The sequence below is a fragment of the Mercenaria mercenaria genome, chromosome 2, assembly GCF_021730395.1.
Source record: "Mercenaria mercenaria strain notata chromosome 2, MADL_Memer_1, whole genome shotgun sequence".
NCBI lineage: Eukaryota > Metazoa > Mollusca > Bivalvia > Venerida > Veneridae > Mercenaria > Mercenaria mercenaria.
The window spans coordinates 31,172,035-31,194,022 of NC_069362.1; the positions used below are offsets into that span (position 1 = coordinate 31,172,035).

Consider the following 21,988-nt stretch of genomic DNA (forward strand, 5'->3'; position numbering starts at 1 on the left):
TAACCCCTTATTTGTATTCATTTTTTTGACACAAAAACAATTTCCGAAAATTTTCCTTTAATAAAAAAAAAATTCCAAAAAAATAAATTTTCCGACCTACCTAATTTTTTTTAGCATGTTACCGGAAACAATGAATTTTTTTAAGGCCTAAAACCTCAATGACGAGCAAGTGGTAGTGTTTTTTGCACTATGTGCCTCCTCCCATTTCTATCGATCTACATTGCAAGTTTCACTAAAACCTCAATGACCTGAGCAAGTGGTAGTGTTTTTTGCACTATGTGCCTCCTCCCATTTCTATCTACATTGAAAGTTTCACTAAAACCTCAATGACCTGAGCAAGTGATAGTGGTTTTTACACTATGTGCATCCTCCCATTTCTATCTATCTACATTGCAAGTTTCACTAAAACCTCAATGACCTGAGCAAGTGATAGTGGATTTTACACTCTGTGCCTCCACCCATTACTTGAAGTTTAACTGACTTCTCTTCAATACTTTATGCTCTTGATGGAAGGACAAATTTCTATCACTTTTAGCAAAGAAACATATTAAAACAAACAACAGTTTCAAATATGAATAAGTTTTATTATTGTAATATTGAAGTTCACATAATCATAATGTTTCTTGTATATAACTATAAAAGCTGATAATGTAAATATATTACATAAATAATTATAATATTCTGTGTAATAAAATTGTTCTTTGTTATACTCTATACAATATATATTGCATGTGAAATAAATGCAAGTTTACATAAGGCAAAATGAAACATATCATAGGTTTCTCCTTAAGTGACTGGTAATGGTATAATTCTATAAAACAAAGTTGGACTGCAGCTGTTTCAAGAGGCCTGCCAGGGTTTTTTTGTAAGTCAGACCACAGTTACATCAATCTTGTGGATGCTACAAAAAATTATTAAAGATGTTAATACCAGTCAAGTCAGCTTACCAAGATCAAGTATAAATGCAACAAAAACATACTTATAATTTAATTTGTCCTATAGATAGGCAATAAAGTTTGATTAATTTCTATTTCTGTTTTTGTTTTTGAGTATTTCAATTACATAACAGCAGGCAGGCCTAAACCTGGGGCCATATTCATAAAGCATCTTAAGTATAAGTTTTGACTTAAGTTTAAGATTTTATTTAAGTTTGTGGTGATTTCAACTTAAGTCTAAGTAAAATCTTAAGTTGTAGTCATAAAACAGCTAAAACTTAAGATACGTAAGAAATGACTTAAGTCAGAAAATAAAATAGCGTGTTGAGTACGATTAAAGTGTTGTTTTCAGATAAAAGCACTTTAAACATAAGTGTGCATGTTGTATCTGTCTGAAATAATGTTGTTTTTTTTAATGTTTTCGTCCACAATAAAAAACAAGAATCACTTATTAAGTTGTTTTATGAATAACAAATATACTTAAGTAAAATACATTTCTAACCTAAGTAATACTTAAGTAACTAATCAATTTCTTATACTTATACTTAAGATGCTTTATGAATACGGCCCCTGGACTCTGAACCAGCACTAATCATTTCTTCCCATGTAACTGCCAACCTCCCACGTGAACCAGACGTGTGCAAGAAGTCCTGATTTCGTTTAAACCAGTGTACATTAAAAATTGCATTTAATTCTTACAAAAGCAAAAACATAATTTTTCACAAGTTAACAAAATAAAGCAAATTTCAAACACAAAAATATTAACTTTCTATAAAATGGCAACCTTTCTTAAGATAAACACAGTGTAGCTTAAAAAAAACAACAATTTACGCACCAAAACATGTCTAAAAAAATACTCATACAATAAAAATAATGTTTATATCTTTTTAAATTATTAAGAAATAGACAGCTGATTATTTTAACATGAAACTGCAGAAAATCACTGATTCCGTTTATTTAATAAATTACACAATTATAATGAAATAATCTCAGGGAATCTCCATGTGTACATACATTAAATACATCAAGAATACTTTTATTTCACAAACAAATACAAAACCCTGTATCCAACTCCCATTTGATATGGAGGAATAAACAATTGTAACTCAACAAGCTTTTATCATGACAGAAATTATGACTTCCTGATGTTCCAAGCATAAAAAGTTTTACCTTTACAAACAAGTATTTAGTCTTATTTGCCAAAAATTATAGTCAATTTCAGATCAGACAAGAATAGAAGTATGTAAAGGTATAAAATGGAAGAGTCATTTAAACTGTACAATTCATCTGCAATGATGCATTCCACTCTTTTGGAAACTGTCAGGCTGTATGATACATGGTGCATGTAATCAATGGCAAAATCCATTTTTGGCAAATATAACAATATAGACCAAGGTGCTGTTAAAAGATCCCTACTGAATCCGATACTGTTAAAGTAAACGATGACAGAGTGGACTTCAACACACACAGTCACAGTAAGTGGTATATGTTTTAAGGTAGTTCTGCAAGCTTGGATAATCAAGGAGCTGCATTTTCAAAATGCAAAATCATGCCTCCAGGTGTATGACCAGATGTTTTTTTTCCGAGGTTTAAAAAATCATGTCTACGGGCATACCAAGATGTTGCTTTCTGAAGTTTTAATAAGAGTAAACGTGAAGATCATATGAAGGTCAAGGTCATCTACTATAGGTCAATTTGCAGGTGTTGTCACAAAGCTTTTTGGGTGCGAGTATGAACTAAATTGGGTCATTAATGTGCGTTGTAGGACCAAAATATTTTTCAAGATACATGCAGCACAAACTTTTAAGCACTTTATGTGAATTTTTAACTAAGTGAAGGAACATAACTCTGGCCTAGATGAGTGAAATCCCAAAGAGGACACCATGTGCATAACTTCATATTCTATATATGAGCCACGCCATGGGAAAACCAACATAGTGGGTTTGCGACCAGCATGGATCCAGACCAGCCTGCGCATCCGCGCAGTCTGGTCAGGATCCATGCTGTTCGCTAACAATTTCTCCAATTCCAATAGGCTTTGAAAGCGAACAGCATGGATCCTGACCAGACTGCGCGGATGCGCAGGCTGGTCTGGATCCATGTTGGTCGCAAACCCACTATGTTGGTTTTCTCATGGCACGGCTCATATAACAACTGATTTATGACTCTAGGTCAAGTACCAAAAATACATCAGACACAAACTATTATATTTTTACTAAGTCAAGGGTCATAACTGTGGTCTTGCAAAGTGAATTAAAAAATAATCAGGTGCACAAATTCACATGCTGCATAATATTCCAACATGGTCCCATATCTCTAGGTGAAATATTTTTCAAGATATATGCAGCACAAACTTTTAAGCACTTTATGTGTATTTTCCAATAAGTGAAGTCTGTGTGAGTGAAATCCCAAACAGAACATCAACATGCTATATAACAAGAGCTGTCCGTAAGACAGCCAAGCTCGACTATTCGAAATATTGTCACAGAAGCAGGATATTATTACCCAAAATGTTAAATATCAAAAGAGTTTTAAGTTCGAAAGGGGACATAATTTGACCAAAGTACAAATCAGAGTTATGGGACTTGATGTTATCAACTAGTTTTATAACCCTGAAGAAACATGTAAAGTTTCAATTCAATATCTGCATTAGTTTTGGGGACAGTAACTTGCATGTAAAACTTTAACCAGAATTTTCTAAGTCCAAAAGGGGGCATAATTTTCTCAAAATACATGTTAAGAGTTATGGAACTTGACCTTGTGAGGTTGGTAATTGACCTAGAAAAAGAATAAATAAGTTTAAAAGCTATATGCCTTTTGGTAATAGCTGTATGTACTTGCACGCAAAACTTTAACCAGGATTTTCTAAGTCCAAAAGGTGCATAATTTGCCCAAAATACATGTCAGAGTTCTGGGACTTGGTGCTATCAACTAGTTTTATAACCCCGAAGACACATGTGAAGTTTCAATTTAATATCTGTAGTAGTTTTGGAGATAGTTACTTGCATGTAAAACTTTAACCAGGATTTTCTAAGTCCAAAAGGGGGCATAATTTGCCCAAAATACATGTCAGAGTTATGGGACTTGACCCAGTGAGGTAGGTAATTGATCTAGAAAAAGAAAAAATAAGTTTCAAATCTATATGCCTTTTAGTAATAGCTGTATGTACTTGCATGCAAAACTTTAACCAGAATTTTCTAAGTCCAAAAGGGGGCATAATTTGGCCAAAATTCATGTCAGAGTTATGGGACTTGACCCAGTGAGGTAGGTAATTGATCTAGAAAAAGAAAAAATAAGTTTCAAATCTATATGCCTTTTAGTAATAGCTGTATGTACTTGCATGCAAAACTTTAACCAGAATTTTCTAAGTCCAAAAGGGGGCATAATTTGGCCAAAATGAAGGTCAGAGTTATGGGACTTGGTGCTATCAACTAGTTTTATAACCCCGAAGATACATGTGAAGTTTCAATTCAATATCTGCATTAGTTTTGGAGATAGTAACTTGCATGTAAAACTTTAACCAGAATTTTCTAAGTCCAAAAGGGGGCATAAATTGCTCAAAATACATGTTAGAGTTATGGAACTTGACCCAGTGAGGTTGGTAATTGACCTAGAAAAAAAATAAATAAGTTTCAAAGCTATATGCCTTTAAATGATAGCTGTATGTACTTGCATGCAAAAACTTAACCAAGGTGTGACGCCGACGCCAATGCCAGGGTGAGTAGAATAGCTATATTCTTTGAATAGTCGAGCTAAAAATCATCTAATATTTTATGACTCTTAAGTCAAATACCTTTTGAGATACATGTGACACAAACTTGTTTGCCTTTTTTGCATATTTTGACAATCAAGGGCCATAACTCTGGTCTGCTGACAAAAATCTGAACCAAAACATACAAACCCTACAAATGGAATTTCAAATAAAACCACTAAGTGTTTGTGTGTTTATTTGGTCACATTTCAACATGAGTAAAGAAAACTACCATTTCAAAGCCTACTTCATGACATTATTTGAAATAAGTTCAAAATCAAACATTTTGGTGTTATAAGTACTGTTCAGAAAAGAAAGTACCATTCCCTAATTTATTACTTAAGTAAACACGAAAGTATTTTTTACAATTTCGTATGTAGGACCAAGTTTGATTCTAGCTAATCTGGATAACTGATGTCAAGCCGTGATCTCTGGTGTAACAGATGTGCAGCACTACCTTAACAGAGATAAATTACATGAGCCGTGCCATGAGAAAATCAACATAATGGGTTTGCGACCAGCATGGATCCAGACCAGCCTGCGCATCCGCACAGTCTGGTCAGGATCCATGCTGTTCGCTAATAGTTTCTCCAATTCCAATAGGTTTTAAAAGCGAACAGCATGGAGCCTGACCAGACTGCGCGGATGCGCAGGCTGGTCTGGATCCATGCTGGTCGCATACCCACTATGTTGGTTTTCTCATGGCACGGCTCACATACAATTAGAAGAAACTTGATGGTATTTACAAACTTCTACAAGATAACCAGAAATTCAAATTAAGCAATTTTGATATACTAATTTTCAGCTGGACATTTATACAGATAATTATTGTATCTTCCAGAATGCTGGGTCTGTTACTCTTCTTATACGGAAAACTGCTGAATCTTATATAAAACATTTATACCAATGTGAGAGATTAAAACCATCTTAACTTTTTAAATAACACTTTAACACTGTTGGTCCAATTAATACAGATTTGGATCCATCAAAAAGTCTTATAAGATTAGATGCTTCTTAGGAAAGGTCCTTAAGGACAACATGGTGTAATAACCATATTTCATATCTTGTAACTGGATGGTAATATTTAAATGAAATTTTGTCACTTTAAAGACATTCAAAATTAAAAACTTTTCACCGAGAGATTTTTCAAATTTTATCATTTTTTTGGGAGATAATTGGTATTGAAGTGACCATTGATGCCTATGGGAAATATATAATTTCTTTGATAATAATCATTGTAAAAATCTGAACTTGAGTTTCGAGAAAATTTTGCTGTAGAAAGCTGCATTATATGATTCTGATACAAATATCAAAAAGAAATCTAAAATTCCCCAAAGGGAAAAGGAGAAAATCATGTTTTTCTAGTTTTCAGGGGAGATAACTCATGAAAAACCAAAATTATCAGGGGAGGTAATTTAAATGAAATTTTTGAGAACTTCTGTCACTATATAACTTCTCAATATGCACCTTATTTCTATCATTTGACATTTTTAAAGCTTACATTATCAAGTATGTGCACTTCTGGTGAAATTGATGCCTATTACACCATGTTATCCTTAATATCGTGTTAAAAAGTTCAAGCCATTATGACTAAATAATACTGGGCATGCACTGGCAAAAACTGTATAATCACTGGATGTCAAAATAGCACCATACAGTAACATAGGTAAAATGTTTAAACCAATACACATGTTGAGGTTTAGTTGGAATTCAAAAGATAACATCACTAGAAGTTCCAAAATGATTAAACTATTTGATCTTCACAGATTCTCCTTGACACAGTGATTCCCTGCTGACATCATTTATGATAGAAAATCATTTGACAGCTTCATCTTCACCTATCTTGGGTATTCTCAGAAGTTCTCCCCCATTCTTTGTTGCGTAGCTCTACACGTCGTATCTTTCCACTTACGGTTTTTGGCAAAATGTCAACAAACTCGATCTGTAACAATTAAAAACTTAACATTAAAAATCTAACTGTAGGTGAAGCATACAGAACTGGAGAATCTGCTGTATGGATTCTATACACTGGAAAGTTAAGAATACAGAGAACATCTACAACTGGAACAACAACAGTTACTCTTTAACCTTTACTCTGCTAAATTTCTAAAATGGACTGATACATCATTCAATTTGGGCAATACAACTTCTTATTCAAAGGGGTGTTCAGTAAAAATTTACTGATCGAATCGCAAACAGGGTGCAGACCATGATCACCCTGCTTATCAGTGCAGGCTGATGTCACAAAGGCAAAACCACTTGCCGCCAGCAGGCTAAAGCTTAATTAATTTCTTAATGCACCCACAGTTCTCTGCAGGACTTGCTCATATAGACACTGACTGTGTATCCCTAGCACTCTTCAATCAAGTAATATTATACATGGAAGAAACATAAAAAACATTCATACAGGCAGGTGCTTGGACTTGACAATTAATAAATGACCTCATTCAATTGTACGATCACTTAACATAAGTAAATGGTTGTGCAACTAGAGATGCTTTTGAGAAAAGCGCATGTCTCCCACAACTGCCCCTATGAAAAATGTTAGTTTCTCTAGATGTTTTAGACGAGTGGATCAAATTAGATGGTCTGGATGAGTGGATCCAATCAGTAATTCAAGGGCCATAAATCAAAAGTGCCTGGACCGATTTGGCTAGTTATCGAACTTGGGTAAGGTCTTATGGCCAAACACATTTTGCTCAAGTTTGGTGAAGATCGGATGAGAAATGTTCGACTTAGAGAGCGGACAAGAGTAAACAGACGGATTATTTCGGTAATTCAAGGGCCGTAACTCTAAAATGCCTGGACCGATTTGGTTAGTTATCGAACTTGGCTGAGGTCTCATTGTCAAACACATTTTGTTCAAGTTTGGTGAAGATCGGATGAGAAATGTTCGACTTAGAGTGCGGACAAGAGTAAAAAGGCCGATTTTTCGATAATTCAAGGGCCGTAACTCTAAAATGCCTGGACCGATTTGGCTAGTTATCAAACTTGGCCGAGGTCTCATGGTCAAACACATTTTGTTCAAGTTTGGTGAAGTTCGGATGAGAAATGTTTGATTAAGAGTGCGGACATGAGTAAAAAGGCCAATTTTTCGATAATTCAAGGGCCATAACTCCAAAATGCCTTAACCGATTTGGCTAGTTATTGAATTTGGCCGAGGTCTCATGGTCAAACACATTTTGTTTAAGTTTGGTGAAGATTGGATGAGAAATATTCGAATTAGAGTGCGGACAAGTGTAAAAAGACCGATTTTTTGTAATTCAAAGGCCATAACTCCAAGAAGCCTTGACGGATTTGGCTAGTTATCAAACTTGGCTGAGGTCTTATGGTCAAACACATTTTGTTCAAGTTTGGTGAAAATCGGATGAGAAATGTACGACTTAGAGTGCGGACAAGCTTTGTGACAGACACACAGACTGGAGTAAAGCAATATGTCTCCCACACCACTGTGTGGTGGGAGACATAAATACTGACACGAAATATGACACATGTTATGGCAAAAAATGTCTTGATCTATTAATTGGGTCAATTTCTTGAGATGGGGCCAAAAACAGCCATTATAATTCCCACGCCTTTAGTGAAATATCTTGATGACAGGTTACTTCAATAAAAGACAAGTTCAACTCAAATTGAATACTAACTGACATCAAACTAAAACCCAATGTTTAAATCCCTGGCATCTACTGACAATCTTCAACTTACTTTTCTGGGATATTTATATGGAGCTGTGACTTGTTTTGTATGTTCTTGTAATTCTTTGGCAAGCTGGTCCTGATCAGACGTCTTGTATGGCTCGGTTAGAGTAACAAATGCTTTTACAACCTGAATAATAAAACCAGATAAAGTTATCTACATTAAATTTTGTTCTTGAAATTTAAACTGTAGCTTAAGTATTCTGCAAATATTCTGCAAAAAAATAGTAAATGACATCATTGCAACAAATTCCTATGAAAAAGTCTCATTTCAACTGGATGGTACTGTTGGGAGATGAGTACACAATATTCTGATATAAATGTAATATTTCAATGTCCAAACAGGTTTATAAAAAACATCAAGAATGAAAATTCTGACAAAATGCCCATGTCAATTTTATGTTAATGAAGTATATCAAGTTTTATTTCAACTGGATCGAATTGTAGGAGGAGTTGAGTAAACAAGAAAGTGTGACGGATATATGGATCTACTGACAGACAGATGGACAGTTCAAACAATATCACACACGAGGCATAAAAACTGAAATACAGTAAAAAGAAAACAAACCTCTCCTCTATTGTAGTCGGGACTGCTGACAACTGCTGATTCTAGAACAGCTGGATGTTCTAACAAGGCACTCTCCACTTCAAACGGCCCTATCCTATACCTTTGGGTAAATTATAACTATTCATTTCATGATTTCCAGTATTTCATTGTAAATATAACTGTGGATTATATTTGAAAGTTTCATTGTTTAAAACAGTGTGATTGTCATTTTACATATTTCACTATTATTGAACTACAACTGGAAGTGAAAAAATATAAACTATGAAAAAAATTAGAATTTCTTTCCAATATATATACATCAATTAAGATATAAAAGTATATAATACATGATACAGAAGTATTTAAAGACCTACAAAACTTTAAAATAAGTGCTTTGATGTATCAAAATGTAAATGAAATAAAAAAATGTCAAAGAACTAAACATTATTTTTCATAAAAACGATAAAATTATGTCTCCTACAATTTATCATTCAGAAATTGCAAAATGCTACAAATTAAGAGCCATAACACTGAACCATAACATTCAAACCATGTACACAACTAGGCTTGGCAGTGGTAATTTCTGTGAAGTTTGGTGAAATTCCAATCAGTGGTTTAGGAAAAGTACAAAATTTGACAAATCAAGGGTCAATACTCTGCTGAAGTCATTGAATCAGAAAAGATGATAATATGCACAACTACACTTCACACTAATTACTTGTGCGGTTTTGTGAAATTTAGCGTAACTGTATACAGCAAGTAGTGTAAACACTGTAAAATATGACAAATCAAGGGCCCTAACTCTGCTGAAAATCACTGACCAAGAACATGTTAATGAAATGTATGAATTATATAAACATAAAAGAATTTACTGAATAAAGGGCCGCAACTCTGCTGAAAAACACTGAACTGCAACCTGCCCATAATATGGCAATGACCACTTTAATTTATGAAGTTTGGTGTAATTACCCCAAGTTGTATTGGAGCAGTTGCCCGGACAAGACAAAGAAAGAGCCATAACTCTGCTGATAATCACTGAACTGGAACATGCCTATGATATGTATAATAAGGCTTGGCACTGATAAATCCACTCGATAATATATTAAAGATAAGTGGCCAAAACTACATAAAATTGGACGAATCTAGGGTCCTAACTCTGCTTAAAATCAGCAAACCAGAAAATGTCGATAATATGCACAATAAGGCTTGGCACTGAACACTCTTGTAAGGTTTGGTGGAAATATGCCCAATAGTATAAGAGAAGTTGTCACACCATCATAAAACTTGAAGAATCAAGGGCCATTACTCTGCTGAAAATCATCAAACCAGAAAATGCCAACAATATGCACAAATACGTTTTGCGTGGACAAACGTTGTGACAGAATGATGGACAGACAGATGTACAGACAGACAGACAGCACTTAATATTTCTCCCCCACTACATGTAGGGGGTAGAATTATTTAACCCCTTTTCCCATATTATGACTTTGTGACATTACCCAATGTGTCTGATGTTGCACAGGTAAAACTGGTATCATTAGGTAAAACTATTGTAATTTGAATTTTTTTTTAGATAAAGTTATCACTTCTGCAGTAAGCAATTATTTATTTGAAAATCATTCAAACAGTGCTGTTATTCTGCACTTCTTCTCACTGAAATATATCTACAATCCAAATCTTCACTGAATCTCTTTAGTACTTATGAAATCGTTCTTCAGACAAGAAAAAAGAAACACAAAATGGGTGATAATTAGAAAAATTTGATTAAGGTTTTCGATGGATCTCTTGAGAAATCAAAATTTTAATGAAAACCCACAATTATAGAAACGAAAGAGTTGTTCTAAAAGGAGATAATTGATCATGTATACATGTTGTTTGTACATGTTCGACTATTTGTCATTAATACGATATAAACATTAAATTACAAAATTCTTCTGCTCTAGGGCTCCAGAAAAGGAAAGTAAAAAAGTCATGTTCCTAAGACTTTGTTCACACTATTGTTGTGTTTTGATGCATTTGAAATAGCTGACAGAGATGCTGTGAAATTTCACGTAACAAGTGGAACATATTTTCATAGCAGAATAGTTTATCCCTTTTATTTTGCTTCCTGAAGAATAATGGCATTCATGTTTCAAAACGGACGAATCTTTTCTCTAAAGAGTCTCCAGTAAAATAATCATAAAAAACGCTCTTTCTTCCTTTGAATAAATATGCCCTTTGATACTTAATGATAATCGGAGAAACAAGTTGTTCTTTGAAAATGGTTCCATTTGTTACCAATAATTAAAGAATGAAAAATTCAGCCTAACTGGTTTCTACCTACTAAATATATTGAATATTTTACAATAAGCATTGAAATGCATAAAACGAAAATCTGTAACATGTTCTTGGCAACAAGTACGAGTTGACACGATGTCAAACTGTCGTAAGGTGTATTGCTCCTTATACAGCCCACTCGGGTACAATTGCAAGTTTTGAAACCAGGATATCTGACCTTGTATACGTAAAGTGTATTGTACATTTTTACAAACATTTACAATTTCATGTAAAAACAATACTCTTTTGTTTTGAATTTGTTTTTGTTTGAATTTTTGTCCCAGAGCCCATCGAAATGCCTTATAGATTTATTCAAATTTGACAAGGTCCTTTATTGTTTAATAGTTAATTCTTATTTCAATAGTTTTATGATGATCGCAAGTGATTGTGAAAGACAAAGTCAATAACGGAATTACTAGTTGAGCTAAAAGGGGGATAATTTGAATTATATATCTTGTTTTAAAGTCCATCATTTTGTTTATGTTCATATCTGCTTATTTACATCTAGTAAAATCCTCATCTGCACAATTTTGTAGTAACATCTCCAAAAAAAGGAGTAAAAAGGGTCAAATGCTTTACTATTTGCTTTGTTTCAAAAGTTTATTCATTTAAGATCAGTACTTAAGGAGCTATGCTCAGGGAAAGAAAGAGTTACAGACCAAGAGATAGACTGGTGGAAAGATGGGATGAATAACAAAGCGGCAACTATATACTATCCCTCTGAGGAGAATAAAGAAAAGAAATAAAGCACCTTTCCATGTGATGGCTGAATTTATGACTTACCCTGAAGATATAATGACATCATCAGACCGTCCCACAAACCAGACGTAATCTTCTTCATCCATAATAGCACGGTCTCCAGTCAGGTAATAATCACCTACAAAAACGCTCCTCATTCTTTCATCATCATCCTGGTGTAATAACAATATCGACCCGTGAGATGATACATGGAGCATGACATGATACATGGAGCAAAACTATTTAATTGATTTACTTTAAAATTTGGCTTTCCATTATAAGTTACCCAATTATTTTGTAAGAGAATGAAAATACTTCAGCCCTTACTGGGATTCTACCCTACTACAATCTTATATTTTTATTTATATTTTATCAAAATTAAATGTCATGAAATGCTAGAAATGAATAAATCTGAAACATTGTTTATCTTAGGGCAACACAGTACAAACAAGAGTGACACAGAATAAGTACAAACAAGACTGTCTTAAGGCCTTGTATTGCTCATCTGAGTAATACAGATTACCCAAACTACAAGGGTACAAGTTGAAAGTTTTGAAACACTGGAGGATATTGCTGGAGGCCTTGGTCAGTTGAAAAATGTTGTATTTGGTACATTATATCAAGACAAACATTCTAACCAAATTTCATACAAAACAAGTAAAAACAATACGTCCTCTAAAGTTTTGAAAAGTTTTTTTCTATGATCTTAGTAATCCAGATTTTGACCCCAGATGACCCATAGAAATGAGCTTATCCCAGATTTTATTGAGGCAAACATTTTGACCAAGGTCCTTTAACAATGGATCAATAGTGTGATCTCTTGATTGTTAATAGTAAAATTGTTGATGATGATACGCAAGGATGGATGAAAGACAAAGGTCAATCACAACAGCCACATGTTAAGCTAGGTGAGCTAAAAAGAGATTCGACAACTTGTAGAAACTTACAATATATCTTGTGAAAAGTCCCACAGGTTTGTGTGGTTTACATAAGATTCCAATATTGCCTTCTTTACCTCTAGGAAGAATTTGACCATCATCATCCACAATCTGAAACAATAGTAACATCTACCTAAAAAACAAGAGTTAAAACGGGGTTTCAATAATGCTTTTAATCATTTTGCTTTTCAGTTATTCAAAAGTTTATCCTAATTTGAAAGCAAACACCTCATTATTTACCTTCAAGACTGATTCCAGGATCAAATCTAGAAATGGTGCCATCTGAAGAAAGCAGAGCAATAACAGCTGCTGGGTCATGAACTTCGATACAAAATTAACTTCTGAGAGATGGTAATTATAAGATAATTTACCTGAATATGGTATCCTGGTGCAGGTTTACCCATGGAACCAGGCCTTTGTTCAATGCTGCTGTATGTACCACATAGAAATGTCTAGAAAATAAACATGAAATAATTGTCAACAAAGAATTATTCAACAATACGACCATGATGGCTCTGGACTGCTGATTCAAAATATCATACTTTCAAGTACTGCACTTTTGGAGAAGATTTTTTTTAAAGTGTTCCTTATACGACGCTATGAGAAAATGTACTGACCAAGAGACCTAAGTTTTGACATAGGATAACCCAGCTTCAAAACAGACACAGATTTCATAAAAATATACTGACTAGGTTTCAAGTGCATGTAGCCACTGGAGAGCTAACAACATTATTCTATAATTTGACAAAGTGTCTTAACTTTTTAACCCAGATGACCAAGTTTCAACAATCTAAATTTCATAAAGACAATTATTCTCACCTGGTTTTATGCAGATAAGGTAGAAAATGTGGTCTCTTCAGTGTTAATCTGATTATTCTGTGAGTGTTAACTTTGATTAACATAATCCCTGTGTTTCTGAAGTAATTTGCCAATTATCTAACCTGACGGTGATCTTGTTTATATAAATACACAATGCGAAAATTTCATTGAGATTGCTCAAGAACTTAGGTTACATATGTGTCAACAATAAACTACCAACAGTTTGACTGGCAACAGGGGATGGGTGACCATAACAGCTCATCATTGTGTATTCCACGGCAACATTGTAACAGAATAGCAATTTACAAATTTTTAATGTTAAGTTAACCCCTTGTGCATGTTTACATTTTGTCTTTCTAATATCTTCTATATACTGGACATATTCTGCCTTTTAGTACCATTACCTGACTGAACACTTGATGAAAGATACACAGTGGAAATTTATTTTAAGACTGCCATTGCTTTAGACTTAAGATATGGTAAATGTGTGAAAATCTGCATGTATACAGGTAAAATGGGACCAAAATCTAGTGTGTTTTCCCCGACACTGATAACTGCTGATCAGCAGCAAAAGCTTCTCATACAAGAATGGGGATAATTATACAATATTTGCCAGAGGTACCATGCTTTTCGAAATTGCTGCTAAATAAAAGAACCATTATATTCTCTAATTTGCCCACCATATATAAACCAGGTTTCATGAAAAACTCTTGTACTTTTAAACTTATCACAGGATCCACCTTTCGTGACAGACAGATAGGTGGAAACAAAAAGACAACCACATTGTCTTATATATATGTACCAGTTAATATAATATCTGTCACAAGATCCACAGTAATTACTTGTTGCCATAGCAACCACAATTTCTACTAGAAGATGCATTGCTAAAGTCAAAGAGACACTGATGGTTGACTGCAATAGGGATCATCTACTTGGCATGTCCAATCATCCCACTAAGTTTCAACATTCTGGGCCTAGTGGTTCTCAAGTTATGAATTGGAAACAGTTTTCCACGTTCTGTTCGCTGCAACCTTGACCTTTAATAGAGTGACCCCATAATCAATAGGGGTCATCTACTCTGCATGTCCAATCATCCTATAAAGTTTCAATATTCTGGGTCAAGTGGTTCTCAAGTTACTGACCGGAAATGGTATTCCATGTTCAAGCCCCTGTGACCTTGACCTTTAATAGAGTGACCTCAAAACCAATAGTGTCATCTACTCTGCACGTCCAATCATCCTATGAAGTTTATAGGTCAAATGGTTCTCCAGTTATTGTTCAGAAATGAAGTGACAGACGGACAGAAGGATGAACAGGGCAAAAACGACGTCTCCCCCGGTTGGGGGGGGGGGGGGGGGGGGGAAAGGGGAGACAAATATAGCAACACAAAAGAAGGATTTGCATAATTCCCGTATAGCCCTCTATCAATGTGCAAGACTTCATGAAAAAATATCTTCAGTAATTTTGTACTTTTAATGTTATCATAGGATCCACATATTCTGACTGATAAACTAAATTATGGACAGACTGACTGAAAGGAGCCAAACTGTAAGTCCTCTACCAGTGTTTCACCATGGTGACTTACCGTTTCTGTTTGTCCATATCCTTCAAACAGCTTTAAACCAGTTCCTTCTTCCCATTCCTCAAGCAACTCAGGGTTCTGTAAAATACAGACATTGTACTAGTATCTGAATTTATAGCATACTCTTATTAAATGACTTGTTGGTCCTTGTCTGAAGTCCATTGAGGTATTTCAATCAGTGTTTTATTACTTTACAGAAGAAATTAATTACCAAGTTTTTTTTCTCAAGTTTTTGCTTTAACTTAAACACCTGTGTTGAACTATATACCCGACTATTTTTAGCTCTGGTAGGGCCAAGCACAACCAGTTGAACATAACTGAAAAAGGACCATCCAAGGATGCTACAGTATGATGATAATCAAGCAAATCCAGGAAAGCAGTTGCTTTTAGGGTTTAAGTTCCCCCATTTGATCAAATATTAGATAGGTCCTTACAAAGATTCATGAGAAGAAGTTGTTTGAAGATTTCTCTAATTTCAGCTCAGGTGACCTAAAAAGGGACCATTTGAACAAACTTGTGAGAGGTCTATACAAGGATGCTACAGACCCGAGTTGAGCAAAGGTTCATTAAGCAGATCAGGAGATATTATTTTAAGGCTATTCTATGTTTAGCTCTGATACCCGTAAAAGGTGTCAAGCAGGACCACTGAACAAAATTAAGAAGGGACCTTACAAGGATGCTACTGACCAACTTTGATGACAATCCGTGATCAGATGTTATTTAAATGTTTTTTTTCTTCTATTTTTAGGTCTGTTGGCCCATATAAGGCATCAAGCAGATCCATATTTTTTTTAATTTAGGAAGGACCTTACACAGATGATATAGACTAAGTTTGCTGATGATCTGTCAATTGGTTCATGGGAAAAAAATATTTAAAGATTTTAATATTCTCAGGTCCGACAGCCAAGCAAAACTATTTGAGGAGATATGAGACAGGACCATACAAGGATGTTACAGACCAAATTTAGTGATGATTCATTAAGTGGTTCATGAAAAGAAATTGTTTAAAAAGATTTTTTTACTTTCTGACATCCTTCAAAAGAGACAAACAGAACCATCTAATAGAGTACTATATAAAAATGCTGTAATCCAAGTTTGGTGATTATCCATCAACTGTTTCATGAGAAGAAGTTATTTCAAGATTTTTAGCTCCTTGGCCAAGTGAAACAAGGTTGCCACTTAGTTGAGAAAATGAAATTCCCTGAATTTTCACTGACCAATACCACCACATTTATTTGGCTTCCTCCTCCCCTACAGACGTCGAATCCACCCTTTCATTCTGTTTCAGATATAACAAGGCAGTCTGAACGACAGCTAAATCCCCCGCCACTGCTATGGATAGTGAAAGGGTAAACCTTTGATTTTAGCTGTGACGACCTTGAACTGACATGGCTGACTCATAAATTCTGCACAACGTCTTGAGGAGGTGATCATTTGACCCAAGTTTCATGAAAATCCTTCAAGGGGTTTAGGAGATACAGAGCTGAAACCTTTGACCTTCAGTTGTGACCTTGACCTTGAGTTGACATGGCTGACTCATGAGTTCTTGATGAGGTGATCATTTGACCCAAGTTTGATGAAAATCTTTCAAGGGGTTTAGGAGATACAGAGTGGACACCAAATGGAAGGCTCAAACCTTCTACCCTTAGTTGTGACCTTGACCTTGAGCTGGCATGGTTGACTCATAATTTCTGCACATCATTTTGATGAGGTAATCATTTGACCCAAGTTTTATACAAGAGCACTGCCTTGCGGGTGCTGACGCTCATCTGATTTTTTTTGTATAATAGAAATATTGTCCTACCCATGATTTTCTAAGTCTAAAAAGGGCCATCACTCTTGCAAAAAGCAGGACAGAGTTATGTTTCTTGATGTACAGTGTCCACTTATGATGGTCAAAAACTGTTGCAAGTTTTAAAGCAATAGCTTTGATAGTTTATGAGAAAAGTTGACTTAAACATAATATTCAACCAAGAAAATGATTTTTCTAAGTCCAAAAGGGGCAATAATTATTGCAAAAAGCAGGATGGAGTTATGTTGCTTGCTGTACAGGGTCAGCTTATGATGGTGAACAAGAGTTGCAAGTTTTAAAGCAATAGCTTTGATAGTTTAAGAGAAAAAGTTGACCTAAACATAAAACTTAACCAAGAAATCTGATATTTTCTAAGTCCAAAAGGGGCCATAAATCTTGCAAAAAGCAGGATGGAGTTATGTTTCTTGCTGTACAGGGTCAGCTTATGATGGTGAACAAGTGTTGCAAGTTTTAAAGGAATAGCTTTGATAGTTTAGGATAAAAGCTGACCTAAACATAAAACTTAACCAAGAAAACTGATTTTCTAAGTCCAAAAGGGGCAATAATTCTTGCAAAAAGCAAGATGGAGTTATGTTTCTTGAAGTACAGGGTCTGCTTATGATGGTGAACAAGTATTCCAAGTTTCAAAGCAAAAGCTTTGATAGTTTAGGAGAAAAGTTGACCTAAACATAAAACTTAACCAAGAAATCTGATATTTTCTAAGTACAAAAGGGGCCATAAATCTTGCAAAAAGCAAGATGGAGTTATGTTTCTTGCTATACAGGGTCAGCTTATGATGGTGAACAAGTATTCCAAGTTTCAAAGCAATAGCTTAGATAGTTTAGGAGAAAAGCTGACCTAAACATAAAACTTAACCAGGCAACGCCGACGCCGACAACCGCTCAAGTGATGACAATAACTCATCATTTTTTTTCAAAAAATCAGATGAGCTAAAAATTCCTTCAAGGGGTTTAGGAGATATAGAGCGGACACGAAATGGAAGGCTAAAACCTTTGACCTTCAGTTGTGACCTTGACCTTGAGCTGACATGGCTGACTCATAAGTTCTGCACATCGCCTTGATGAGGTGATCGTTTAACCGAAGTTTGATGAAAATCCTTCAAGGGGTTTAGGAGATATAGAGCGGACACAAAATGGAAGGCTCAAACCTTTGACCCTAAGTTGTGACCTTGACCTTAAGCCGGCATGACTGACTCATGGGTTCTGCACATCGTCTTGATGAGGTGATCATTTGACACAAGTTTTATAAAATTCCTTTCAGGGGTTTAAGAGATATAGAGCGGACACAAAATGGAAGGCTCAAACCTTTGACCCTGAGTTGTGACCTTGACCTTGAGCTGGCATGGCTGACTCATGGGTTCTGCACATCGTCTTGATGAGGTGATCATTTGACCCAAGTTTTATAAAATTCCTTCAAGGGGTTTAGGAGATATAGAGCGGACACAAAATGGCAGGCTCAAACCTTTGACCTTGAGTTGTGACCTTGACCTTGAACCGACAAGGCTGACTTATGGGTTCTGCACATCGTCTTGATGAGGTGATCATTTGACCCAAGTTTGATGAAAATCCTTCAAGGGGTTTAGGAGATATGGAGCGGACACGAAAGTGTTACGGACGGAAGGACAGACGGAAGGACGGACGGACGGAAGGACGGACGGACGGAAGGACGGACGCAGACCATTCCTATAATCCCTCCGCCACGGTGGGGGATTTAACAAACTTTCATTAACAAATACCAAATATACACGAGTGTAAATATTATAATGATGATATTAATCAATGACAATAATTGACTTCACTTGACTTCACTTGACTATACACAATTACACCAAAATGTGTTTGGAAAAACTTATAAATACTGCTTGAAGACTTCCACAGCCACTGAATATTTTAAACATCGACCTAGAATTTTTCCCTGACTTTTCTAAAATTTCATTTTTTACTGACCATTATCAAGATTTCCCTGACAATTCACTGACCTTGAAAAAAAAAATCATTTTTCCCTGACTTTTCAAGGCAAGAGGCAACCATCTGAACAAACTTCAGACAGGATCAAACAAGGATGCAACAAACTAAGTTTGGTGTAATTCTGGTCCGCAATTTCAGAGGTGATGATGTCTACCTTAAAAATGTTGATGATGGAGACTGAACATTAACAAAGTACTGTTTCATCAAAGAATATTACAGATACAAAAAATATATTGTCTTTTAACTGAATAAGTAGAGTTCCTTATCATTACAGACATTAAGCTAACCTATTGTTAGATAATCTTTTTAAGAGATCAAGAAATTAAACATATTAAAAACTAGATCTGTGTCCATAGGACACAGGTGCCCCCATTACACTCTATGTTCCAATTATGTTCTTTGAATATCTTTCTATGAGATAAAAGTTAGATACCAGATAAGAAAAACAACAAAAATCTCTGACTGATATTCTGGGGTGTAAGTCCTGAACTTGACATATCATATCATCACAGTGAATTAAGTTATTTGAATACCAATCTGTGTGTACAAAAGTTATAGATTTCACAAGAAAAATTAAGTAAATTCTTTGACGTCTGTGACCTTGACCTTTGTGTTGTGGGGTCTAGATCTTAAAGTCAACATATCATCTAGTAATGGCGGTTGTTTGTGCCAAGTTATAAGAATATACATCCATCCCAACAAGTTATAGACCAGTCACAAAAGTTGTGTTGTTTTTTTTTTTTTACTTCAAAGTGTGACCTTGACCTTTAGGGTAAGATTATGGGTCTTGATACACTTCACCTTGATATGAGCTACGCCATGAGAAAACCAACATAGTGGCTTTGCGACCAGCATGGATCCAGACCAGCCTGCGCATCCGTGCAGTCTGGTCAGGATCCATGCTGTTCGCTTTCAAAGCCTATTGGAATTAGAGAAACTGTTAGCGAACAACATGGATCCTGACCAGACTGCGCGGATGCGCAGGCTGGTCTGGATCCATGTTGGTCGCAAAGCCACTATGTTGGTTTTCTCATGGAACAGCTCATATGGTGAATGTTTGTACCATGACATCTGATCAGCCATTCATGCATAAACAAGTGATAGAGCTGACAGAAAAATATATTAAAACTTTGACCTCAAAGTATGACATTGACCTTTTAACTAGGGATCTGGATGTTGCCTTGTTATGGTGACTATTTGTGCCAAATTACTTGGATATTCATTGCAGAAAAAAAATTACAGAGCAGACAAGTAAAATAACCTTAAACCTTTGACCTTTGAGGTACAGGTCTGGATGTGCACATGACAAGTTGTTTTGTTATATAAACATTATATAAACACAAACAGACAGGAGTAACACTATATGCTATAACAATCAACTAGTTTAAAGAACATGCAATATATATCTAAGATAATTTTAGAATATAAGCAAAGCTTAAGTGCAAACTGAAAGCTGATCAAGTTAGTAAGCTGTCAAATTAATATATATGTATTGTTACCTAAAGACATCACCTTATTTAGGAGCCGAGCCTGTTGGCCTCTAAGGCTGGTAGTTTTGCACTCTCACTACTATACGAACCAAGCAGGCATTTCTACTCATACCTTCAATACTCAGACCACTGCATCAAAACTTTAACATGAAATTCTAAATAAAAAGGGGAGATAATTCATGAAATATTGGTGCAAGAGTTATGGCCCTTGCGTCACATGATATGAGTGATGAGGTTGAACAACTATTTTATGTTTGAATCAAATCCATTTAGTAATAACTGAGAGTGAAAGTGCATCAAAACTTTAACCTAAAATTCTAAGTAAAAAGGGGGGATAATTCATGAAACATTGGTGTGAGATTTATGGACCTTGTGTCGTATGATGTGGGAGATGATGTGGAACAACTACGTTCAGTCTGAATCAAATCCATTTAGTAATAATTGAGACAGAGTGAAAGTGCATCAAAACTTTAACCTAAAATTTTAAGTGGAAAGGGGGGATAATTCATGAAATATTGGTGTGAAAGTTATAGCCCTTGTGCCATATGATGTGGGTGATGATGAGGAATAACTATTTTAAGTTTGAAGCAAATCCATCAAGTAATTAAAGAGATAAAGAGAAAGTGCATCAAAACTTTAACCAAAGTGCGGATGCAGAGGACGCCGACACCGGGTCGAGTAGGACAGCTCTCCATACTTCGTATAGTCCAGCTAAAAACAGCAGCTAAACTCAATCCTTTGAACATTCTTTGTTTGTTAGTAATTCAATACTTAGGTATGTTCTCTAAATATTTATAATTCAATACTTAGGTATGTTCTCTAAATATTTACAAATAATTTATTAAGCAAAATTCCAATTGCCAAAATAAAACGAAGTTTTTGTTGAATACACAAGCGTTGGGGTTAAAACTTTAAAGGCACTGAAAGGTAAAAATAGGGAATAATGGGAAAATAGGTAGTCTGGTTATTAACTATACAATCTTTTAAGCATTTCCCTCATATATTCTGACCAATCTTTCTTGGCTGTTTTGAGAAGAAAAGGGGCATACTTTTATACAAAATTTGAATACCCTCAGGTGTTATTTCCTGTGAACAAAAAGCAGGGTCTGAACACAGACTGGGTAAATAGGTAAAGAAGATACAATATTAAGCCAGTTTAAAAGCTCAAAGACAAGGTTATACACATACTCCAGGTTATATTTTCATTCTCACCACTGGTTCGCCCCCCGAAACACAGTGACGAAGATAAGCGTGTTTCCTAATCTCCAAAAAATTAGGTTCTACTTGAAGAAATCGAACAGCTGTGGGTGGGGCACAGAATTTTGATATGGGTTTGGAATTCAGAATCTGGAAATATATCAATCATAACATTAGCATAAAAAGTGATGAAAAAGTAC

General features: G+C 35.2%; 1 protein-coding gene across 3 annotated transcripts in view; it reads right to left on the bottom strand.

Moving 5' to 3' along the window:
* Positions 1-563: 563 nt before the first annotated feature.
* LOC123563624 (acyl-coenzyme A synthetase ACSM3, mitochondrial-like) overlaps positions 564-21,988 on the bottom strand; it is a 53,467-nt gene continuing 32,042 nt past the window's right edge. For 2 of the 3 annotated variants that reach the window (XM_045356520.2, XM_053533924.1), the window contains exons 10-17: positions 21,804-21,938; positions 15,325-15,399; positions 13,292-13,372; positions 12,930-13,031; positions 12,028-12,155; positions 8,950-9,049; positions 8,392-8,511; positions 564-6,628 (exon numbers count right to left, since the gene is read on the bottom strand). In XM_045356520.2, coding sequence (XP_045212455.2) covers positions 6,521-6,628; positions 8,392-8,511; positions 8,950-9,049; positions 12,028-12,155; positions 12,930-13,031; positions 13,292-13,372; positions 15,325-15,399; positions 21,804-21,938 — 849 coding nt within the window. In that variant the 3' untranslated portion in view covers positions 564-6,520. The remainder of the gene's footprint in view (positions 6,629-8,391; positions 8,512-8,949; positions 9,050-12,027; positions 12,156-12,929; positions 13,032-13,291; positions 13,373-15,324; positions 15,400-21,803; positions 21,939-21,988) is intronic. The other variant, XM_045356522.2, reaches the window with a different exon arrangement.